The sequence below is a fragment of the Oncorhynchus mykiss genome, chromosome 8, assembly GCF_057628025.1.
Source record: "Oncorhynchus mykiss isolate SJ-2025 chromosome 8, ASM5762802v1, whole genome shotgun sequence".
In the NCBI taxonomy this organism is placed as follows: Eukaryota; Metazoa; Chordata; class Actinopteri; order Salmoniformes; family Salmonidae; genus Oncorhynchus; species Oncorhynchus mykiss.
In genome coordinates, this window is record NC_143029.1 from 80,599,409 (window position 1) to 80,625,182 (window position 25,774).

The following is a 25,774-nucleotide window of genomic DNA, read 5'->3' on the forward strand; positions in this document are numbered from 1 at the left end:
GAACCAGATTGAACATATCTGGAGAGACCTGAAAATAGCTGTGCAGCAATGCTCCCCATCCAACCTGACAGAGCTTGAGAGGATCTGCAGAGAAGACTGGGAGAAACTCAGCAAATACAGGTGTGTCAATCTTGTAACATCACCCAAGAAGACTCTAGGCTGTAAACGCTGCCAAAGGTGCTTCAAAGTACTGAGTAAAGTGTCTGAACACTTCTCTAAATGTGATCCTTCGGGGTATTTGTTTTAATACATTTGCAAACATTTCTACAAACCTGTTTTTGCTTTGTCATTATGGGGTACTGTGTGTAGATGAGGAAAAAAACAATTCAATCCATTTTAGAATAAGGCTGTAAAGCAACCAAATGAAAGTATTCACACCCTTTCTCCCCCAAAAAATATTCTTACAGCCTGAATTTTAAATGGTTTAAATTTAGATTTTTTTTTGTCACTGGCCTACACACAATAATGTCAAAGTGGAATTATGTTTTTTTGAGTTTTGACTCAATATTAAAAAATGAAAAGCTGAAATGTCTTGAGTCAATAAGTATTCAACCCCTTTGTTATGACAAGCCTAAAGTTCAGGAGTAAAAATTTGCATAAGTTGCATAGACTCACTTTGTGTCAATAATAGTGTTTAACGTGTTTTTTTGAATGACTACCTCTCTGTACCCCACACACACAATTATCTGTAAAGCCCCTCAGTCGAGCAGTGAATTTCAAACACAGATTCAACCACCAAAAGCAGACATTGAATATCCCTTTCAGCATGGTTAAGTTATGAATTCACCTTCAGATGGTGTATCAATAAACCCAGTCACTAACTCAGTTGCTGGAGAGGAAAGAAACTGCTCAGGGATTTCACAATGAGGCCAATGGTGACTTTAAAACAGTCACATAGTTGAATGGCTCTGATAGGAGAACACTGAAGATGGATCACCAACATTGTAGTTATTCCATAATACTAACCTAATTGACAGAGTGAAAAGAAGGAAGCCTGTACAGAATAAAAATATTCAAAAACATGCATCCTGTTAGCAAAAAGGCACCAAAGTAATAATGCAAAAAGTGTGGCAAAGCAACTCCCTTTTTGTTCTGAATACAAAGTGTAATGTTTGGGGCAAATCCAATACAACACATTATTGACTCAAGACATTTCAGCTTTTCATTTGTAATTAATTTGTATTCAGTGATAAAAACATAATTCCACTTTGACATTATGGGGTATTGTGTGCAGGCCAGTGACACAAAATCTACATTCAATACATTTGAAATTCTGGCAGTAACTCAACAAAATGTGAAAAAAGTAAAGGGGTATGAATACTTTCTGAAGGCACTATATCATTGGGTCCTACATTTCAGCACTACGAGACAGGGCTCATTCGTTACTGTATTACAATAAAGCAGCTACCAGAATGACCACTAGCGACAAAGCTTTCACTAGCGACAAAGCCCGTTTTTTGGTGAATTCACTCACCTGTTCACAAATTCGGACTCCATTTTCCCTGTACAACATGTAATGGATATAATGAAAAATGTGAATTTGTCTTTTTCTCTCACTTTGTGACATCAGGGCTGGCAACATTGCAGAATGTGAAACTGAAAGAGACTCTGTTTCCATTTAGCCTACTGCCAGTTAAATCTTGCCCGAAAAATAATTGTGCCTTTTGTACGTGTCTTCTAACAGAGGTATTTTTCCAACAAACAAACAGGGGTTCCAGTGACACATTGTGGACAGAGTAACTGCTCCTTTCTGCTGTTCCTCCACCGTGCTCTGTAACCCACACCCTACTCAATTATTGACACAAGCGATCTCATTAAGTTTAAAAGAGTGGCCTCCTCAGAGCACCAGAGAGAGGGATAATGACAGAGAGAGAACATGTAGTTTTTTCCCTGTCCTGATGTGTGCCATTGTGTTTTTTGTTGTTGTTGCATACTTGCAGTTGTCTGTGTGTCTATCTTTGTGTGAAATAGAGAGAATTTGGCAGGGCGGTACATGTAGTATGAATACAAACAGAGACAGTACCAGCTAGGCTACTGCCCACACAATTGGCAAACAGTTGGAGTTCAAAGTTCGCAGGCTGGTCTTAGAAGATGAGACACCTCATGATAACAACAGCGTCAGCCAGGGCATTGAATCGTAGCCCAGGGTGCGACCAGAAATAACCCTGTTAAGACACTGTGCCCTACAGTTGAGGTTTAGACTGTGGTTGGTCTCTCTGTCTTGTTACCATTCAGGAAGGGACTTTCCCAGAGGACAGTTGTTGAATTCCTTCTTTGAAGGTACCCCAATGGGCACAGATGTCAGGTCAACATCTAGTTTTGATTTACGTTTGATTGAGTTGTCAACTAACGTGATTTCAAGGTAAAATCAATGGAAAATGTTAACCATGTCATTGGATTTAGGTAAAACATTTGGTGAAAATAATAATATTCCTGAAATTCCTTTACATTGATGACTTTTTGAAAATCCAATCACTTCTTGCACTTTGATTTAACGTCATCATGGCCAGCACAGACTGAAATAAGACATGTTGTTATTCCACATTTTATATTCTATGGGAGTTATTGGAAGAACGACTTGGGAGCATTCACTAGGTTTGAACTAGTTGAGAACACCAATTGGCTAACAGCTAACTAAACTCATCAAAAAAAGAAACGTCCTCTCACTGGCAACTGCGTTTCTTTAAATATAAATATATGTAAATATTTGTATGAACATAACAAGATTCAACAACTGAGACATAAACTGAACAAGTTCCACAGACATGTGACTAACAGAAATTGAATAATGTGTCCCTGAACAAAGGGGGGTCAAAATCAAAAGTAACAGTCAGTATCTGGGTTGGCCACCAGCTGCATTAAGTACTGCAGTGCATCTCCTTCTCATGGACTGCACCAGATGTGCCAGTTGTTACTGTGAGATATAAGGCACCTACAAGTTTCCGGACATTTCTGGGGGAAATGGCCCTAGCCCTCACCCTCTGATCCAACAGGTCCCAGACGTGCTCAATGGGATTGAGATCCGAGCTCTTCACTGGCCATGGCAGAACACTGACATTCCTGTCTTGCAGGAAATCACGCACAGAACGAGCAGTATGGCTGGTGGCATTGTCATGCTGGAGGGTCATGTCAGGATGAGCCTGCAGGAATGGTATCACATGAGGGAGGAGGATGTCTTCCCTGTAACACACAGCGTTGAGATGGCCTGCAATGACAACAAGCTCAGTCCGATGATGCTGTGACACACAGCCCCAGACCATGACGGACCCTCCACCTCCAATTTAATCCCGCTCCAGAGTACAGGCCTCGGTGTAACGCTCATTAGTCGACGATAAACATGAATCCGACCATCACCCCTGGTGAGACAAAACCGTGACTCGTCAGTGAAGAGCACTTTTTGCCAGTCCTGTCTGGTCCAGCGATGGTGGGTTTGTGCCTATAGGCGACATTGTTGCCGGTGATGTCTGGTGAGGACCTGCCTTACAACAGGCCTACAAGCCCTCAGTCCAGCCTCTCTCTGTCTATTTCGGACAGTCTGAGCACTGATGGAGGGTTTGTGCGTTCCTGGTGTAACTCGGGCAGTTGTTGTTGCCATCCTGTAGCTGTCCCGCAGGTGTGATGTTCGGATGTACCGATCCTGTCCAGGTGTTGCGAGGACGATCAGCTGTCTGTCCTGTCTCCTTGTAGCGCTGTTTTAGGCGCCTCACAGTACGGATATTGCAATTTATTGCCCTGGCCACATCTGCAGTCTTCATGCCTCCTTGCAGCATGCCTAAGGCACATTCTCGCGAGCAGGGACCCTGGGCATCTTTCTTTTAGTGCTTTTCAGAGTCAGTAGAAAGGCCTCTTTAGTGTCCTAAGTTTTCATAATTGTGACCTTAATTGCCTAAACGTCTGTCGGTAAACTGTTAGTGTCTTAACGACCGTTCCACATGTGCATGTTCATTAATTCATTGAACAAGCATGGGAAACAGTGTTTAAACCCTTTACAATAAAGATTTGTGAAGTTATTTGGATTTTTACAAATTATCAGTTGAAGACAGGGTCCTGAAAAAGGGACGTTTATTTTTTGCTGAGTTTTGCTACGTCACCAGCTAACGTACTACAAAAAAATCCCCTTTTCCACATTTTGTTACGTTACAGCCTTATTCTAAAATAGATGAAATATTTGATTTTATCAATCTACACACAATACCCTATAATGACAAAGACAAAGCAAAAGCAGGTTTGTATACATTATTCAGACCCTTTGCTATGAGACTCAAAATTGAGCTCAGGTCCACCTGTGGTAAATTCAATTGATTGGACATGATTTGGAAAGGCACACACCTGTCTATATAAGGTCTCACAGTTGACAGTGCATGTCAGAGCAAAAACCAAGCTATAAGGTTGAAGGAATTGTCCGTAGAGCTCCGAGACAGGATTGTGTTGGGTACAGATCTGTGGCCAGACGGAAACCGCTCCTCAGTAAAAGGCACATTACGGCTCGCTTGGAGTTTGCCAAAAGGCTCTCAGACCATGAGAAACAAGATTCTCTGGTTTGATGAAACCAAGATTGAACTCATTGGCCTGAATGCCAAGAGTCACATCTGGAGAAAACCTGGCACCATCCCTATGGTGAAGCATGGTGGTGGCAGCATCATGCTGTATGAAAGTTTTTCAGCGGCAGGGATTGGGAGACCAGTCAGGATCGAGGGAAAGATGAACGGAGCAAGTACAGAGATCCTTGATGAAAACCTGCTCAAGAGCACTCAGGATCTCAGACTGGGTCAAGGTTCACCTTCCAACAGGACATTGTCTTGGCTATGTGCTTAGGGTCAATGCAGGAGTGGCTTCGGGACAAGTCTCTGAATGTCCTTGAGTGGCAGAGCCCGGACTTGAACACGATAAAACATCTCTGGAGGGACCTGAAAATAGCTGTGCAGCGACGCTCCCCATCCAACCTGACAGCTTGAGAGGATCTGCACAGAACAATGGGAGAAACTCCCCAAATACAGGTGTGCCAAGCTTGTAGCATCATACCGAAGGAGACTCAAGGCTGTAATCGCTGCCAAAGGTACTTCAACACAGTACTGAGTAAAGAGTCTGAATACTTATGTAAATGTGGTATTTCAGTTTTTTTTTTTTCAAACATTTGCAAAAATATCTAAACCTGTTTTTGCTTTTTTTCATTACAAAACAATTTTAGAATAAGGCTGTAGCGTAACAAAATGTGGAAAATGTCAAGGGGAATACTTTCCGAATGCATTGTATGTAAATGAGAAATTTCTGTATTTCCTTTTCACTAAATTATCCTAAAATGCATAGAAACATGTTTTCCCTTTGTCATTATGGGGTATTGTGTGTGGATGTGTGAGAAAGAACACTCAAATTTGATCCATTTTGAATTCAGGCTTTTAAACAACAAAATGTGGAATAAGACAAGGGGTATGAATACTGTGTGAAGGCACTGTAGCTCAGGTGAAGACAGGGCTCATAAGTGATTGTAATGAACTCCCATGAGGGGTACTGAAGGAGCCTTGGGGTGCACCTTTTAACTAACTACGATACTAGAGGGTGTGCCCTGATGTTGCACCTGCAATCTGGTTATGACCCATAGAGATGGCTGCCATATACACGTTCAATGTAGATGGGGCCTTTCCTGAAGCCATGAGCTCATGGAGGAAAGTGAAAATGACAAATTGGACAGGAAGGTGACATTTCTGCATGGTCGTCACAACACTTCCTGAACACATTTCACTTGCAGGAATACAGGGATCGCATAGAGCAGGCATCATCTAGATTTAGCCGCTGGCCGTTTCCTTCATGAGTGGATGGTCAGGGAGCGGAAACATAATTACAAATCATGTGTAGACTGCAAATTGACCGCAAGAATCCCAAACAGATATGTGACTAAAACAGAATTGTTTCAAACCTTGCTTACCTTTGTATATACTGAACAAAAATATATTTCAATGATTTTACTGAGTTACAGCTCATATAAGGAAATCAGTCAATTGAAATAAATAAATTAGGTCCTAATCTATGGATTTCACATGACTGAGCAGGGGTGCAGCCATGGGTGGGCATAGGCACATCCATTGGGGAGCCAGGCCCACCCAATAAGAATGAGTTTTTCCCCACAAAAGGGATTTATTACAGACAGAAATACTCAGTTTCATCATCTGTCCGGGTTGCTGGTCTCAGACGATCCTGCAGGTAAAGAAGCCGGATGTGGAGTTCCTGGGCTAGTGTGGTTACACGTGGTCTGCTGTTGTGAGGCCGGTTGGATGTACTGCCAAATTCTCTAAAATGACTTTGGAGGTGGCTTATGGTAGAGAAATTAACATAAAATTATCTGGCAACAGCTTTGGTGGACATTCCTGGAGTCAGCATGCCAATTGCATGCTCCCTCAAAACTTGAGACATCTGTGGCATTGTGTTGTGTGACAAAACTACACATTGTAGAGTGGCCTTTTATTGTCCCCAGCACAAGATGCACCTGTGTGTTGATCATGCTGTTTAATCAGCTTCTTGATATGCCACACCTGTCAGGTTGATGGATTATCTTGGAAAATGAAAAATGCTCACTAACAGGGATGTAAACAAATTTGTGCACAACATTTGAGAGAAATACGCTTTTTGTTCTTATGAAACATTTCTGGGATCTTTTATTTCAGCTCATGAAACATGGGACCAAGACTTCACATGTCATTTATATTTTTCTTCAGTATATATGATCACATCTCTATTAGGCTTTGGGAACAGATTCAAAAATGTAAATCAATTGGAGCCGATTTCCTGGTGTTTTTAAAGTATTTTATGTCCAACAATTATTTATTTTTTTGCCCAGAAAAATTGGGGGGCCAAATAAAACCATCCGAGGGCCAAATTTGGAGGGCAATCCTGGAGCTACAAGGCAGTCACATTCAGGGGCCACACCCACAACTTCAGTATGCTGGGTTTGCCAAAGCTTGCCATTCACTTGTGACAGGTTCGCCCGAAGAGGGAGTTCCTATGGTTGAGAGCTGTACAAGGTCTGAAAACCAGTGATGTTGTGGCCAATGTGGAGCAACAAGTAGAACTGATGCGCTCTCAAGACTAATGTTCCTCAATACTTGAGGGAGCAAGGGAATTGGTGGAAGTGCATACAGCAGCCATCTGTGTGATAGGGCATCGACCCTGAGTGGGCCTGCTGGACTCTTTATTGAAAACCACATAGGACAACGGGTTGAGTCTTGCGATGCGAGCAGACAGCGATGGCCCTTCCGAATCGAGCCTAGATCATCTTCATTACTGTAGGATGTGTCCTCCAGTCTGAAGGAAGAGGGCCTCCTCTGGAGAGAAGGTCTGCTGCCTGATTCTCCAACCCCGGTGGGTGTATTTCTCTGAGGGATGTAAGGTGTCTGCTTGCCCAAAGCAGTAGCTCACTTTCTACCTGGTGCAGTTAAATTATTTATATTAGGGATGCACCAATATGACATTTTTGGCCGATACCGATATGTGATATTTTCCTTTCCCCCAAAAAACAATACCGCTAACCGATATTTAACATTTTTGCAGCCTTTTAAGCATTCTAGTACAGTTAAATAGTTAACACACACATACAGTGAGGCAAAAAAGTATTTAGTCAGCCACCAATTGTGCAAGTTCTCCCACATAAAAAGATGAGAGAGGCCTGTAATTTTCATCATAGGTACACTTCAACTATGACAGACAAAATGGAGAAAAAAAATCCAGAAAATCACATTGTAGGACTTTTTTATGAATTTATTTGCAAATTATGGTGGAAAATAAGTATTTGGTCACCTACAAACAAGCAAGATTTCTGGCTCTCACAGACCTGTAACTTCTTCTTTAAGAGGCTCCTCTGTCCTCCACTCGTTACCTGTATTAATGGCACCTGTTTGAACTTGTTATCAGTAAAAAAGACACGTGTCCACAACCTCAAACAGTCACACTCCAAACTTCACTATGGCCAAGACCAAAGAGCTGTCAAAGGACACCAGAAACAAAATTGTAGACCTGCACCAGGCTGGGAAGACTGAATCTGCAATAGGTAAGCAGCTTGGTTTGAAGAAATCAACTGTGGGAGCAATTATTAGGAAATGGAAGACATACAAGACCACTGATAATCTCCCTCGATCACAAGAACGGTGAGCAAAAATCCCAGAACCACACAGAGGGAACTAGTGAATGACCTGCAGAGAGCTGGGACCAAAGTAACAAAGCCTACCATCAGTAACACACTACGCCGCCAGGGACTCAAATCCTGCAGTGCCAGACGTGTCCCCCTGCTTAAGCCAGTACATGTCCAGGCCCGTCTGAAGTTTGCTAGAGAGCATTTGGATGATCCAGAAGAAGATTGGGAGAATGTCATATGGTCAGATGAAACCAAAATATAACTTTTTGGTAAAAACTCAACTCGTCGTGTTTGGAGGACAAAGAATGCTGAGTTGCATCCAAAGAACACCATACCTACTGTGAAGCAGGGGGTGGAAACATCATGCTTTGGGGATGTTTTTCTGCAAAGGGACCAGGACGACTGAGCCGTGTAAAGGAAAGAATGAATGGTGCCATATATCGTGAGATTTTGAGTGAAAACCTCCTTCCATCAGCAAGGGCATTGAAGATGAAACGTGGCTGGGTCTTTCAGCATGACAATGATCCCAAACACACCGCCCGGGCAACAAAGGAGTGACTTCGTAAGAAGCATTTCAAACATACCTTGTTCAGTCTCCTCAGGACTTTGAATGGCCCCACAAACTGCGGGCCCAGCTTCCGGCAGGGCAGGTTTCGGGTCAAGAGCCAGACGCGGTCCCCCGGTGCAAACACCGGGGCCTCACTGTGGTTGTGATCTGCGCAGGTTTTCTGGCGCCTCACGGCCCGAAGGTGCACGTGAGCGGCGTCCCAGGTCTCCTCAGCGCGCCTAAACCAGTCATCCACTGCAGGAGCCTCGATCTGGCTCTGATGCCAAGGCGCGAGGACCGGCTGGTACCCCAGTACGCACTGGAAGTGGGAGAGGTTAGTGGAGGAGTGGCGGAGTGGCGGAGCGAGTTCTGGGTCATCTCTGCCCAGAGCACGAACGTTTTCCACTCCCCCGGCCGGTCCGGGCAATAGGACCGCAGACACCTACCCACATCCTGGTTCACTTTCTCCATCTGCCCGTTACTCTCGGGGTGAAAACCCGAGGTAAGGCTGACCGAGACACCCAGACGTTCCATGAACGCCCTCCAGACCCTTGACGTGAACTGGGGACCTCGATCAGATATCCTCAGATGTCCTCAGGCACCCCGTAGTGCCGGAAGACGTGTGTAAACAGGGCCTCCGCAGTCTGTAGGCCATAGGGAGACCGGGCAAAGGGAGGAGACGACAGGACTTAGAAAACCGATCCACAATGACCAGGATCGTGGTGTTACACTGTGATGGAGGAAGATCACGTTAGGAAATCCACCGACAGGTGCGACCACGGCCGTTGTGGAACGGGTAAGGGTGGTAACTTCCCTCTGGGCAAGTGCCTAGAGGCCTTGCACTGGGCGCACACCGAGTAGGGGGAAACATAAACCCTCACGTCCTTAGCTAAACTCGACCACCAGTACTTCTCACTAAGACAGCGCATTGTCCGACCGATGCCCGGATGCCCAGAGGAGGGTGACGTATGGGCCCAATAGATCAAACGGTCGCGGACAACAGACGGACCATACAGACGCCCAGCTGGACATTGGGGGGGAAGTGGGTTCTGTACATAACGCCCGCTCGATGTCCGCGTCCAGCTCCCACACTACCGGTGCCACCAGACAAGAGGCCGGGAGTATGGGAGTGGGATCCATGGGCCGCTCCTCTGTGTGACGAGGTACTCATAGTGCCCTGAGGTGGTACTAAATGCCGTCTTCCACTCGTACCACACCTAGATCTCGTACCACACACTCGTACCACACCTAACTGTACCACACCTAGATCTGGTTGATGCCTCGATAGTCAATACACGGGCGCAGACCTCCATCCTTCTTCACAAAAAAGAAACTCGGGGAGGCAGGTGAAGTGGAGGGCCGAATTTACCCCTGCTCCAGGGATTCGGAGACATATGTTTCCAGAGCCGCCGTCTCCTCTTGTGACAGGGGATACAAGTGACTCCTGGGAAGTGCTGCGTCTACCAGGAGATTTATCGCACAATCCCCCCCGTCGATGGGGTGGTATTTGAGTCGCCTTCTTCTTACAGAAGGTGAGAGCCAAATCGGCATATTCAGAGGGGATGCGCACGGTGGAGACCTGGTCTGGACTTTCCATCGTAGTTGCACTAACGGAAACCCCTAAACACCTCCCCGAGCAATCTCGTGACCATCCCGTGAGAGCCCTCTGTTGCCACAAAATAGTGGGGTCATGACAGGCCAACCAGGCTATCCACAGCACCACGGGAAATGCAGGAGAATCAATAAGGGAAGATAAAAAAAATATATCCTTGTGATCCTCCCGCGTAACCATGCCCAGTGGAGCGGTGGCCTCCCTAATTAGCCCCGACCCCAATGGTCAACTATCTAGGGCGTGAACTGGGAAGGGCATATCCACTGGCACAATAGGGATCCCTAAACTATGGGCAAGTGATCTGTCAATAAAGTTCCCAGCTGCGCCTGAATCTATGAGCGCCTTATGCTGGGAATGCGGGGAAAACACAGGAAAATTAATATACACAAACATATGTGCAACAGAGGGCTCTGGGTGAGCCTGGTGCCGACTCACCTGGGGTGACACAAAAGTGCCCTGCCTGCTGCCTCGACTCCCAGAGGAACATCTCCAGCACTGACCGGCAGTGTGCCCTCTGCAGCCACAGATGGTGCATGGACTGGCCCCTCCTCCGATCGCCCTAAGTGCAGCACCTCCCAGCTCCATGGGTGTAGGAGCTGTGGTGCTGGGGAATGGAATCAACAGACCCTGATTTGGACATCCGCAGATAGCCAGCAGGTTATCCAACCGGATGGACAGGTCCACCAGCTGGTCAAAGGTGAGAGCGGTGTCCCTGCAGCCCAACTCCCGACGGACGTCCTCGCTCAAACTACAATGGTAGTGATCGATCAGGGCCCTGTCGTTCCATCCCGCGCTGGCGGCCAGGGTCCGAAAGTCCAGAGAGAACTCCTGTGCACTCCTCGTCCCCTGCCTAAGTTGGACGAGCCGTTCACCCGCCCCTCAGGCGGGTGGTCTAAAACGGGTGAAATCTTCAAATTGGTCCAACACCGTTTCTCCTTCCTCCCATACGGCGTTGGCCCACTCCAGGGCTTTCCCTGAGAGACAGGAGACGAGGGCAGACACGCTCCTACGGCCCGTAGGAGCCGGGTGGACGGTTGCTAGGTAGAGCTCCAGCTGGAGTAGGAACCCTTGACATCCCACAGCCGTCCCATCATACTCCTTCGGAAGATCGAGCTGAATCCCACTGGGACCAGGTGAAGGAGGGGTGACTAGTGGTGTCCTTGGTGGTGATGGTGAAGGCACTGGAGGAACTCCTCTTCTCTCCCAGCGGTCCAGATTCTGCAGGACGCGATCCATGGCAATGCCGAGATGTTGTGATAGGGCTGCATGCTGCTGGACGCGCTCCTCGATCCCTAATCCGGGGTTGTCTGCTCCTGCTGACTCCATATGGTTTGGGTGCGTGATTCTGACAGAAGGTGAATGTAGCTGGTGCATGAAGTCAGGCGCAGGAGAGCAAAATGAGTAAGCAATGTACTTTACTCAAAAATAAAGGCACAAGGTAAACAAATACACCTGACCAAAATACCAACGGTAAATATAACGCACGGGTGAACACAGCACCCATCGAAAAAAACAGCCATCATAAACCGAACTGAACATACAAATAATCACGCACAACAAACATGGGGGAAACAGAGGGTTAAATACATGAACATGTAATTGAATAATGAAAACCAGGTGTGTAGAAAATAAAGACAAAACCAATGGAAAATGAAAGATGGATCAGTACAAGGAGAGGGACCGACCTCGGTGGAAGTCGTGACATGTGCAAAGAATGGATTTTCACATAAAAGAAGTGTGTTCCAAGAAAAAAGTTTTAAAAAAATGCTTTTTGTTTTGGCGTGTTTCTGTGCATGCTTCAATTGCCTATGTATCGGCTTCAGATGCTTCGAGAGAAAGTTATACTCCTGCCCATATGAAGCTATCTTACTGGCATTGTCAAGTGTGTCTGTCTCGGTGTTGGTGGACTCGGTTAAGTGAGGACCGGTAGCCTACAGGACCGCTGAGCTCTGTGATCACTCTAAGCTAGGGAATAGTAATGCTGGATCAACAGGCTGGTATGGCAGTGAAGCAGGGACTGGCACGACACCACGAGTCAACAAGTGCCAACAACAAGTACAACAAGCTAACTAGCTACGGTAGCATTGTGTGGCTAACTTAGCTAGCTAGCTATGAACTGACTTCTGAGGTAACTGACATCTCTATGTGGCCGTGTATGGAAATTGTCTTTCTGGGCCGGGCAAAAGTTAAATTGTAGTACCAAAGCAAAACTGTAGGAGCAGTCAACCAAACATTAGGGTGTTTTTGTTTGACCCACTCAAACATGACCAAAGACATGACTAAAACAGAAACTAGTGATGGGCATTCCAGCTCTGTGAGCCGGCTCGTTTGGCTCAGCTCACCAAAAAGAGACGGCTCTTTTGACTCCCAAACGGCTCTTTAAAAAAAATATATGTTTTGTATTTTTTCAAATCAAACAGTTTGCGATAGTTTCACTGTGATTGGTGTTAAAACAATTCTAATTAAATTATTAAATGAAATCATTCTCTACCTTAACCACAAAGTATTTAAAAATACATTGGTTTGTTATGAAAATGAATGCTATTAAACATTTGCATTTAAAGTATAACTTTTTAATGTATATAAACAAAGTGCATATAAATCTAACCATTCAAAACTAATACAATCTAAGCAGCATAATAGAATATTGCACAATATCAAAGAAAAATAAATAACAATTTGCAAAACTGCAACATCCCAAAAATTGAAATAAATTACCTCCATTATGGCATCTGCTGAAGGATTCCTTTGTGCTGCATCCCCAGTTGCTCTCTCGTCAAACAGCATCCAAACAGCAGATGTTTGTGGCACTACTGCTGGTTTTCTGCTCCCTCTTCATCCTGTTGCCCTGGTGCCTGAGCCAGCTGACTGCTGGGGCTGTCCCTCCCTGCTGCTGAGGTTATTCTTTGAAGAGCCTCATCAATCACTCTGGCATCACTGAAGGCTAACTTCTTAAACCTGGGGTCAAGTGCAGCGGTTTCTGATAGCACGTGATTATATTCCATTCTGTGGAACTTTCTGTCCATTGATGAACATAGGGTGTCCATCAACTCTGTCACATGTCCTGTGGTTACATTTGCTTCTCTCTGGCAGCTGTCGGTGATTCGCTGCAGACCCTTACACAGGAGTATAATTTTTGAGGCTGTCACATAGCTGAATAGAGAGAACAGTAACTTATTAGTTCAGGTTCATGTTTTGTCTACTGATACTACATTCTCATCTACTGCTCATAAATATATATAATACTGGATTAAATAATGATGTAGTAATAACTGCTTACTCTACCTCTCTCCACTGATCTCCACAGTGACCTGCTCAAAGGGTTCCAGGACTCTGCACACTTCCTCCACCACCTCCCATTCCTCTTGGGTCAGAGCATCAACAGCTGCATTGACAATGGACAGGGTAGAGATGATGGCATCCTTTGACTCAAGAAACCGCTTCAACATATAAAATGTTGAATTCCACCTTGTAGTGCAGTCTTGTTTAGGCCTCAGCTCAGGCATTCCCATCTGGCGTTGTGTAGACTTTAGTTTTTCAGCACCTACTGTGCTCCTTCAGAGCATCTCTTACAATCAGGTTGATTGTGTGGGCAAGACATGGATGATGGGTCCATTTTAACGGCTTTGCTTATGTTACAGTGTTAAGGCAAACTGCAGTAGCTTCTTGGACTCTTTCCAGCACTGAAGCCTGTGTGCTCCCATACAGTTGTGGAATAAGTGATTTTGAAAGGGTTTTCCTGCTTGGAATTGTGTACATTGGATTTAGACTATTGCTATAATTTCTAAAAACCTCTGTCCTCCACGATCGAAAATGGCTGGAAATCGGTGGCAATCATTTTAGCCAATGCAATATCAATTTGGCCTTGTTTTGCTACAGACATAGACTTTGGCATAAACTGGTCCATAGAAGACTGCGTTGCTGTCGGTCGCGGAGTAGGCCTACTTGACTGAGTGGATACTTGCTCCACCACTATCACTAGCAGGCCCGCTAGTTTCTCGAAGCTCCGCTACAGCTAGCTTCACAGTTGGGTGCACAGTTCGCATAAACCGGTGTAGCTTGTGCGTAGAACCGGCTTTATATGAGATTTTGTTTTGGCAAATTCTACACTGTGCTCTAACATTGTCTTGTTTATTAAAATGCATCCAAATGCTACTGTGCTTTAGACTCATTTTCCAGCTGTTGTTTTCACAGCTGTCCTACCTCTCTCTCATCGTCTGCTACGTGTGTGACTGTGAGCGAGTTGGCTCGGCCCTCCCTCGCGCATCTTTGGTTCATTGGTTGACACAGCGTGTCTGATTGACAGGAACAACAGGTGAGGCTATTAGTCTGAGCAGACGGTCAGAACGAATGTGTGTGCGCTTGAACATTTAGGCCTATATTATTATTATTTTTTCGTTCTTTGAATTAGTTAATTATATTCATTTAAATATTTTGATTATTTATATCTTAATTTTTTTTATAAATATATTTGGCTCTTCTGATATGTGAGCCGGATCCCAACGTTCACCGACAAGAGCCGACTCGTTCGCAAACGACCTATCACTAACAGAATCTAATTTACCTGGGATATATACAAATTGGTGTGATATTTGAGGCTCTCTCTCAATTGATTGTATATTGAACACACATATGATTTCAGTTCATGAGTGTGTGATATGGGGGTTGGAGACATGTTTATTTCAACATTATAAAGAAAACGTTTTATGTTGCAGATCACCTCCCGTCGACTTCACTCCTCGACTTTCGGCTACAGTCGGTTGCTTTAGCCTTACTAGTCAAACGAGCCCATTATTAGCTTTCAATGGAATGTCTCAACTGTAACAAAGAGACTATCCCATTATGGTGCTTCTTCTTAGTTTCACTTCAAAGTAATTGCATTTTTTATGATTGGGTTATCAATGGTAAATATCTTTAGCACAGTAATGTCCTCTTAAAGATGTTTCATCAAAGATGGTTTAGAAACTATGGTCACTGGTTTCACCTCCCTGCCGGCCCCTATGCCTGGTAGTCCTTCGTTACCAGAAACACAATGTAAAAAACAACAACTTTTTCTACCATTTCTCTTCATAAAATCTGACTGTACACCTAACCCCAACCTTAACCATACTGCTAACGTTATGCTTAACCCTAACCTTAAATTATGACCGGAAAGCTTAGCGTTGACTTTCTGGCTGTGCTAACTAGTGGAAACCCTCTGTTCCCTTGACGACGTAAAATGTGTGATTCAAAAACAGTGACGTCACCGCGCCATTCCCATGTTGCTTTGCGAATCCCAGTCGAGCGTTTGTTCGATTTGTTGGTCTAAACATTTGTCTCTGTCTGGGCTGGAGAATAAATAAAATTGATTTATTTTACAAAATATCTAGCCAAACAAACCGTCTCAAACTTGGTGCATAACTGAGAGTCTTTGACGCTGCACGGTAGGTCAATCTGAAAAAGAATTGTGTGAGAAACAAGTTCGAACGTTTGGAGATAAACAATCACAATAGCTAACGTTAGCTAGATAGTGCTAACTTTTAGCCTATTCAGCGTGCTAATGGTAGTCTAGCTACTATCAGTGGCCTTATCTAATGGTGTTTAAAAGTGGCGCCCATGTTGGCTCTCTTGTCTTGAACTACGTTAGCTAGCTATTAATACCTAACTAGCTAACGTTAGCTTTGTAGCTAGCTAGTGCAACGAGCACTCAGGTTTGTCGACTAATTAGCTAACGTTAGCTGTCTACAACATCGATTAGTATTTGAGCAGACTGGTAGAACTTTAATACAAAATTCCAAGAAATCTGCATATTTACACTCCTTCATCGAGATACATGAAAGTGACAAGCGTAATGTTAGTTATGGGATGGAAGTGATGTTCACCCGTTCTGAGGCCTTCTGTCAATGGGCTAAGTTTACAGGTCACGACATCAATAAGCAATGCCAACAGGTTTCTGATGATACTATATACACAACAAGCACGACAGAAGACAAATCGAGATTAGTGAACCAGCTGGTCAAGTCTCCACACAAAACGACCCCAATAGTTAGGTACAATTTCCAGAAGTAAAAGCAGTGCCATGAATCTGAGGTGTTGAGTTTATATACACCACGCAGTATAATATAGTAGTGGTTCCCAACCTTTTTGGGTTACTGTACCACCAAGTAAAATTTTCTCTGCCAGGAGTACTGCTGAAGTCAAGTCAATTTTACCAGTAGGCCAGGTACCCCTGGTTGGGAAACTGTCATAGAGGTGGTTAGAGCATTGGGCCAGTAACCAAAAGGTTGCTGGATCGAATCCCTGAGTTGGCAAGGTAAAAATGTGTCGTTCTGCCCCTGAACAAGGCAGTTAACAAGGCCGTCATTGTAAATAAGAATTTGTTCTTAACTGACTTGCCTAGTTAAATAAAAAATTATACTCTTTTGAGGATCTGTGTAGATGACAATGTTTGAAGTTATATCTATCCATCCATGCTGTATCTTTTCTGGGGTGAATTTATAGAGTGAAACGGAATAAAATGAGCAGGGACCTTTTGTCCAATTGAAGCTCACATTTTTGTTGCTTTTGCTACAGTGTCCAAATAATGAGTTGGTCTACTGCGTCCCTGTTGTAGGGCGGCAGGTAGCCTAGCAGTTAAGAGCATTGTGCCGGTAACCAGAAGGTTGCTGGTTCAAATCTGCGAGCCGACTAGGTGAAAAATCTGTAGATGTGCCCTTGAGCAAGGTACTTAACCGTAGTTGCTCTGGATAAGACTGTTTGCTAAATGACAATATAAATGTGCTCCTTTACAGACATGGACCAGGACTATGAGTGTCGGCTGCTCAGGCAGATCAACATCCAGAACGAGAACGCCAGCCCTTTAGTAAGACTCAATAAAAGTTGTGTATTATTCTGGATTGACTTGTGTTGCACAATATCATTCTGTATTGAGGTGGCATATGATGTTACAGATGCCAACATCTAGGTGTATTTGTCTGAATTGGTTGGCACACGCTGCTGACAGCATAATGTTCAGGGATTTCAAGAGTAAGTTCTAGTTCAGTTGACAATATGGTCATCTATCCAGAGATACAAATCCCCTGAAAGTAGGTCAGGTGTACCAGTAGGCTAAACTATATCAGACATACATTTAGCCTAAGCAGAACACACTGTCAGTGTTTGAAGTTGATAGCTACTGAACAAAGACTATAGATTTTTTCAGATTAGCTTGACAATAGTCTGATACTGGCTCCTCCCTTACATGTTTAATAACAAAACTGCTTTGTGAAGACTAAAGAGGATGTCTAATGTGTGACACGAGCTTTGCTGTCCAACAGTGTGTGAAGTCTAAAAGCTACGGTTTTATTCAATTCAACTCTGTCAGATCCCCTGATGTTTTGTCTGCATTAAAACCACCTCTCTGATTGACCCCTCCTGTTGACTTTACGTCGAGTTTCACCCCTCCTCTCTCCCTGTGGAAACCCATTAGAAAATAGGCATAGGCTACATCTTAGAGCATTCCTTTTAATTGTATCTCTATTGAACACCTCATCCGCAAATCACGAAACCCCCTTGGTTAATTGTTTATCTCGCCTGGGCTCTGCAGATCTCATGAGCTATTCATGTGCAGTGGTTGTCGTTTTCTCATCTTTCGTGGTTCAATTGTCCTCTCTGTGAACGAGTCCCTCTCTGACCCTGTATCCCCTTCTCTCTCCCCATGAAGAAGGCCATAGATACAGTACGAGCCCTGACACCCACCAACTCCCCCCTATCGTCACCAAGCAAACATGGCGACCGCTTCATCCCCTCCCGCGCCGGCGCCAACTGGAGCGTCAACTTCCACCGCATCAATGTGAGTCCCCCCGCAATGAACTTCTGGATTTTTTTGTGCCCCAAGTTTTATATCTGTGTTGATCGTGTCACTTGCTGGGTTTCTGTTTTCTGTCACCCTAATGAAGGGTGTTGTAGCCGCAACATGTCGGTGCATTTAATTTTTTTTGCTATGCATTAAACAATAAAGGCTTTTAAAATTGTTCCACTACATGAGTGCCTTGATTACTTCCGGAAGTTTGGTTGCAAAGGCTTTTCCAGCATTGTTTACTATCCAGCATCAAATCATCTACAGTATTTCACCCCATGATCAAAGAGCACCTCATGGATTAACTATAAACCAATGAAGCGCTCCTCTACTGTCTCTACATATTAGTCACTGTTAATGTTGTTGTGTAGGAGAATGAGAAGTCTCACAATCAGAACAGGAAGACAAAGGATGGCACTACAGACACTAGCAAAGGTGAGCCTCTTGACTCTGTTGAATTTATTGTGTTTCTGTAGTGTGCATGGATTCTGTTTTACTCATTCATTCATTCATTCCCATTAAAATGGAGATTAACATACCCCTCCCTCCTAGCGGACGGCCTGGCGTACTCTGCCCTATTGAAGAACGAGCTGCTGGGGGCAGGCATAGAGAAGGTCCAGGATCCCCAGTCAGAGGACCGTCGCCTCCAGCCCTCCACCCCCGCCAAGAGGAGCCTCTTCAGTGTACTTAACATAGGCCCTTATACATTCTGTTGGAATAGCGTCTTTTTCAAAGCTACCAGGGCTAGTGTATTGTGTGTGCTGCAGTTTTAATTTGTTAGTCGTACAACATGTTTACCTTTGATACTAAATATGCCAGTTGTTTGTGTTTACAGTATTCTGTCAGTGCCAAGCGATCTCTACCCGAGGATGGCAACACAGTGTCTCCATACTCCTTGTCTCCAGTTAGCAGCAACAGGTTTTCACCACTTTCACCTATGCATTGGTTTTATATTATATGGCTAACATTGGTATTCTAGTTCTCTCCCTCTCATTTCATTATAATTAGTATTTTCTGTGTCACATTGAATGAGTCATCTGTCTTGTCTCCCTCCTTGTAGTCAGAAGCTGTTACGGTCGCCTAGGAAACCCACGCGTAAGATCTCTAAGATCCCCTTTAAGGTGCTTGATGCTCCAGAGCTGCAGGATGACTTCTATCTCAACCTGGTGGACTGGTCCTCCCTCAACGTCCTCAGTGTCGGTCTGGGAACCTGCGTCTACCTCTGGAGCGCCTGCACTAGCCAGGTGTGTGTGTGAATGTGTGTTATCACACTGAAATCAGTGACACTGTCTCCATTTATCGCAAATGCCTCTCTCTCGTAAACTCTTTCATATGATGTGAGTTGGAAATTGACAATCTATGGATTGTGTCTTTTGGTCTTCAGGTGACGCGTCTGTGTGACTTGTCAGTGGAAGGGGACTCTGTCACGTCAGTGGGCTGGTCAGAGAGGGTGAGTCTGTCTGCTTTAACTCCTATGTGTTGTCATGTACACCCCTTATTTACAGTTTACCCTATACCTCCAGGGCTCTGTAGTCCTGGCTCTATACGCTTCAGGGGGTGTGATGGATTTGCCCTGATACCATGTGTGTCTGGTTATTGTACTCTTTTGTGTGTGTGTGTGTGGTTTCTCAAGGGGAACTTAGTAGCGGTGGGGACACATAAGGGCTATGTACAGATCTGGGACGCAGCAGCAGGGAAGAAACTGTCAGTACTGGAGGGACACACAGCCAGAGTGGGTGAGTAGGAGGAGGCTGGCTGTCCTACAGAGAGAAGAGGAGAGCTTCTCCTCTGACTCAGAGGAACGGTAGTGCTGCAACAATGGAATATAATATCTAGTAATTCTATTGCTATGGCTTCATCATGAAATATTCATCCTTAAGTCAAAAGAAAACTATGAAAACTGAGTGCATTTCAGCTGTTTTTATATTTTTTGCTAAATCTTTCTCTCTAGGTGCGTTGGCGTGGAATGCCGACCAGTTGTCATCTGGCAGTCGTGACAGGGTTATCCTGCAGAGGGACATCCGAGCCCCACCCCTCCAGTCAGAACGTCGTCTCCAGGGACACCGACAGGAAGTTTGCGGCCTCAAGTGGAGCACCGACCACCAGCTACTGGCCTCAGGGGGAAATGACAACAAGGTACACACAGCACAGACCACCAGCTTCTGGTATCGGGGGGGAAATAACAACAATGTACACACAGCACAGACCACCAGCTACTGGTATCGGGGGGGAAATGACAACAAGGTACACAGCACAGACCACCAGCTTCTGGCCTCGGGGAAATGACATCAAGGTACACACAGCACAGACCACCAGCTTCTGGTATTGGGGGGAAATAACAGTAAGGTACACACAGCACAGACCACCAGCTACTGGCCTAGGGGGATTACAGGACAAACAAACCTCTTGAATAACTATTGTACACTCCTGCTTTTATCCTTATCCTATGGCATTAACTTCCCAGAAAAATAACAATCCCTCCCCATAGCTGCTGGTATGGAACCACTCCAGCGTTCTCCCGGTGCAGCAGTACACGGAGCACCTGGCAGCAGTGAAGGCCATCGCCTGGTCCCCCCATCAGCATGGCCTGCTGGCGTCTGGAGGGGGCACGGCCGACCGCTGCATCCGCTTCTGGAACACCCTGACAGGCCAGCCCCTGCAGTGCACCGACACGGGCTCCCAGGTCTGCAACCTGGCCTGGTCCAAGCACACCAACGAACTGGTACGTAGGTAGGGGTGGCTTTTTAGGGTCATTCTGTGGGAAGCACATTTTTTTATGAAATGTGATCTTTTCCATATATTTAGCACAAAGACAGGCCCTTTTAAAGGAAATCATTTTGACTCCTAAACATTTGTGACTAAAGTCCTTTTTACCTCCAGGTAAGCACTCACGGCTACTCCCAGAACCAGATCTTAGTGTGGAAGTACCCCTCCCTCACACAGGTGGCCAAACTCACAGGCCACTCCTACAGAGTGCTTTACCTGGCCATGTCCCCAGACGGAGAGGCCATCGTCACAGGAGCCGGAGACGAGACGCTGCGCTTCTGGAACGTCTTCAGCAAGATGAGGTCCACCAAGGTAGCCAGACACCTCATATTGATTGGCGAACATAGATATTTGTGCTGCGTGTGCCCCATATGAAGTCTACCTTTCAAATGATTTTGTTACCAATAACAACCCAATAAGCAAAACCACTGTCTCAGCTGATATAGAGGATTGTAGTGTTTTAGAGATCTGACCCCTGCTCTCTTCCTCTGCAGGAGTCTGTATCTGTTCTGAACCTGTTCACCAGGATCCGGTAGCCAGAGGGGCGCAGCTGTCCGGCAGGGGGAAAAAGCGGGGTGGGGGAACAAGCGGGGTGGGGGAACAAGCCCATAGGGAATAATGTACTGCACACAACAAGTCCGACCCCTTTTCTCTTCCTAGGCCTCTGGTAGGCTAGGGTCCTTTCACATACCCAAGGCCGGGTCGTCAAGCCGATAGAGGAGTCTTCTTCCACTGCCTCACCGCCCATCATAACCAGTGTGACATCACAAGGTCACACCCCCATACCCATATTGGTGCTTTCCCCGGAAGAGGAAGAAGAGGACTCTGGAACTTTCCCCCAAGTGATTCTGTTTTTTGACAGACACTGTGTGCATAACTGCCAAATACGAAGTTTGTCCTTTTATTGAATGTTTATTTATTGTTTTTCTTTTCTTTTTAACATCGTTATCACGTGTCGTCGCCAGTCTGCTTCTGCAGCCTATGTTTGGTTTTTGTTTTCTGTGTGTTAATTTTTTCTGTGTCAGACTTTATGAAGAGCCTGATGCTTTTGTGTTTGTGCCTGCCTTAAAGGGATAGTTCACGTCTAAAATCAAACTCATGTTTTCACCATTGAAGGTATGGAAATGTATGACATGCTTTGACTTCAGGGTGAGCTGTCCTGTACCTGCTTGTAAACTAGTGATGGTTAACCCTAGGGCTTGAGAGGTGGGAGCTCACAGGTTTTTTGCATGTTGTAGACCATTGTAATTTATTCACCCTGTAAAAACACCTTTTTAAGTTCATTTGAAGTGTGATGATGCGTGATAATAATAATGGTGGAAATCTTATGTTTTTTTTAATTAGAAAAAAATCTGCAATTGTAATTTGAGCAGTGGCCGCAAACAAACTACATATACTCACTTACAGTTATTACCTGTAAATACTCACTTACAGTTATTACCTGTAAATACTCACTTACAGTTATTATCTGTAAATTGTATTGTTTTGGCAGTTGTCTTTTCATTTTTAACCAGTTTCTATCTTAACCTACATTTACCTAGACACATTTCACATTATTGCTGTCTTGAGTTACAATTTCACTCAGTCTTATAATGGGCTAGTAGCATTCAAAACAGATGTAAATAACGAGGCATAACCTTTGCATTGAGACTTATACAAGAAAGAAAAAACTGATGTCAAAAGTACCATTTTTAATCTTAATCAGGGTAACTTTTTTTCCTGGGTGTAGCAGGAACTGAAAGTCACTGTAAAGAAAAAAGGAAAGCTGTTGATGGCCTCTTAAAGGCATTACTAGTGCATTGTGCTGTGTGTGTCTGTGGTAAAAAAAAAATGGGGAAAATATATATATTTAGTCCATGGCACTTATCTTTTTCCTCAGCTTATGTTTTGCTCTTGACTCTAAGCAGATGTGAAAATATCTCATTTTGTCTTAATTCATTTAAAAGAAATGTTTAGGCCGATTTTTCTAGTGATTATTTTTCATTTTCTCAGTTTGGATGTGGTGTTGGTGTGACCTGGTGTGCCATCTTTGAATGAGTGGTATTTATTTGAGCTGTGTAAAAGTGTCCAGTAGTACACCCATAGCTTGTTCTGAGAGTTGAATATTATCTGAGAAAGGTGGAACGCTGATCTGTTCGGTGTATATACTAGCTCCAGTCCTAAATAAGCATTTGTACTCCTTTTATGCCACTTAGAAACAAATAAAAACAAAGAATGCTGCCAACTTGAAATGCCTAAAGAATGTTATGAATTTCTGTACTGAGAGAAACTGATTTTTTTTTTTTTAAGAGAAAAAAAAGTGATTGTATATAAGGTTTTCGAGTACGTTTTTATCATCAACTGTGTCTGAATGGGAATGTGGAGCATGTGTAATCGTTTGTGTCAACTGTGTCTGAATGGGAATGTGGAGCATGTGTAATCGTTTGTGTCAACTGTGTCTGAATGGGAATGTGGAGCATGTGTAATCGTTTGTATCAACTGTGTCTGAATGGGAATGTGGAGCATGTGTAATCGTTTGTATCAACTGTGTCTGAATGGGAATGTGGAGCATGTGTAATCGTTTGTATCAACTGTCTATGAATGGGAATGTGGAGCATGTGTAATCGTTTGTATGATCAACTGTCTATGAATGGGAATGTGGAGCATGTGTAATCGTTTGTATCATCAACTGTGTCTGAATGGGAATGTGGAGCATGTGTAATCGTTTGTGTCAACTGTGTCTGAATGGGAATGTGGAGCATGTGTAATCGTTTTATATCAACTGTGTCTGAATGGGAATGTGGAGCATGTGTAATCGTTTGTATCAACTGTGTCTGAATGGGAATGTGGAGCATGTGTAATCGTTTGTATCAACTGTCTATGAATGGGAATGTGGAGCATGTGTAATCGTTTGTATGATCAACTGTCTATGAATGGGAATGTGGAGCATGTGTAATCGTTTGTATCATCAACTGTGTCTGAATGGGAATGTGGAGCATGTGTAATCGTTTGTATCAACTGTGTCTGAATGGGAATGTGGAGCATGTGTAATCGTTTGTATCATCAACTGTGTCTGAATGGGAATATGGAGCATGTGTAATTGTTTGTATCAACTGTGTCTGAATGGGAATGTGGAGCATGTGTAATCGTTTGTATCATCAACTGTGTCTGAATGGGAATATGGAGCATGTGTAATTGTTTGTATCAACTGTGTCTGAATGGGAATGTGGAGCATGTGTAATCGTTTGTATCAACTGTGTCTGAATGGGAATGTGGAGCATGTGTAATCGTTTGTATCAACTGTGTCTGAATGGGAATGTGGAGCATGTGTAATCGTTTGTATCAACTGTGTCTGAATGGGAATGTGGAGCATGTGTAATCATTTTTATCATCAACTGCGTCTGAATGGGAATGTGGAGCATGTGTAATCGTTTGTATCAACTGTCTGAATGGGAATGTGGAGCATGTGTAATCGTTTGTATCAACTGTGTCTGAATGGGAATGTGGAGCATGTGTAATCGTTTGTATCATCAACTGTCTATGAATGGGAATGTGGAGCATGTGTAATTGTTTGTGTGATCAACTGTGTCTGAATGGGAATGTGGAGCATGTGTAATCGGCAGAACATGTGGAATAATCCCTCAAGACATACATCACTATTGCTAAAGAGCTTTGATTGCTGTGTGTGATGAAGAATATCGTACTATGAACTGAAGCCCTCTGTTAGATGGCTCTTGTAGCTGTCCCAATGCAAAGGAATGACCAGAGGACATTGTCTCCTACAGCAGCATCCTCATCCACACCCCTGTTCCATTTCCGCACCAAGATCAGGCTGTAGTTTGTGCAGGTTTTTGCTGCTATTTGATTCAAAATAATCATTTGAATGTACAGCCTGGTCTTATAGACTAGTAAATGTAAATCTAGGACATTAGTAGGCCTTACGTAAGACAGAAGGTCACTTAGGTCAAAAATGAAAGTAGGGTGGTCGTATAATGCGAATGTCTAGCAACCCAAAGGTTGTGTGTTTGAATCTCATCATGGACAATTTTAGCTAATTAGAAAATGTGCAACTACTTAGCATGATAGCTAACCTTAAAGCTTTAACCTTTTATTTAACAGTTAAGAACAAAATCTTATTTTCAATGACAGCCTAGGAACAGTGGGTTAACTGCCCGTTCAGGGGCAGAACGAGGATTTGAACTTGCAACCTTCCGGTTATTAGTCCAACACTCTAACCACTAGGCTACCCTGACTCTTAACCCTAACCGCTAGCTGACGTGTTGTGGTTGCAGGTTCACCTGCATCATCAAAAGCCTATTATTTTAGGGTGTTGCTATAGGCCACCAAGTGCTAACAGTCAGTATCTACACTGAACAAAAATATAAACGCAACATGTAAAGTATTGGTCCCATGTTTCATGAGCTGAAATAAAACATCCCAGAAATGTTCCAAATCTCTCAAATTTTTGCACAAATTTGTTTACATCCCTGTTAGTAAGCATTCTTCCATTGCCAAAATAATCCATCCCCCTGACAGGTGTGGCATATCAAGAAGCTGATTAAACAGCATGATCATTACACATGTGCACCTTGTTCTGGGGACAATAAAAGGCCACTCTAAAATGTGCAGTTTTGTCGTAACACAATGCCACAGATGTCTCAAGTTTAAGGGAGCGTGCAATTTGCATAATGACTGCAGGAATGTCCACCAGAGCTGTTGCCAGAGAATGTAATGTTAATTTCTCTACCATGAGCCGCCTCCAACCTCATTTTAGAGAATTTGGCAGTACGTCCAACCGGCCTCAACACCGCAGGCCACGTGTATGGCATTGCGTTGGCGAGTGGCTTGCTGATGTCAACGTTGTGAACAGAATGCCCCATGGTGGCGGTGGGGTTATGGTATGGGGAGGCATAATTTCAACACAATTTCATT

General features: G+C 44.2%; 1 protein-coding gene across 2 annotated transcripts; it reads left to right on the forward strand.

The window, feature by feature from the left end:
- The first annotated feature begins 15,516 nt into the window (after positions 1-15,516).
- LOC110530703 (fizzy-related protein homolog) lies at positions 15,517-23,094 on the forward strand. 2 transcript variants are annotated; one of them, XM_090182738.1, is made up of 13 exons: positions 15,517-15,704; positions 17,052-17,122; positions 17,963-18,091; positions 18,469-18,532; positions 18,650-18,780; positions 18,933-19,015; positions 19,158-19,341; positions 19,482-19,547; positions 19,731-19,833; positions 20,049-20,341; positions 20,586-20,819; positions 20,978-21,175; positions 21,358-23,094. In XM_090182738.1, exons 2-13 carry the CDS (start codon positions 17,054-17,056, stop codon positions 21,397-21,399), a joined length of 1,596 nt encoding a protein of 531 aa, XP_090038864.1. In that variant the 5' UTR covers positions 15,517-15,704; positions 17,052-17,053; the 3' UTR covers positions 21,400-23,094. The 2 variants fall into 2 exon arrangements, with proteins under 2 accessions (XP_090038864.1, XP_021469625.1); XM_021613950.3 differs by having other exon boundaries at positions 20,049-20,233.
- Positions 23,095-25,774: the final 2,680 nt, after the last annotated feature.

What these genes read in the sequence shown, in the direction of transcription:
- LOC110530703 (XM_090182738.1), top strand. Translation starts at nt 17,054, where the DNA reads ATGGACCAGGACTATGAGTGTCGGCTGCTCAGGCAGATCAACATCCAG. An exon ending in TCAACTTCCACCGCATCAAT is followed by an intron (nt 18,092 to 18,468) that starts GTGAGTCCCCCC and finishes GTTGTTGTGTAG; the next exon opens with GAGAATGAGAAGTCTCACAA. An exon ending in GGGGGGGAAATGACAACAAG is followed by an intron (nt 20,342 to 20,585) that starts GTACACAGCACA and finishes CCCTCCCCATAG; the next exon opens with CTGCTGGTATGGAACCACTC.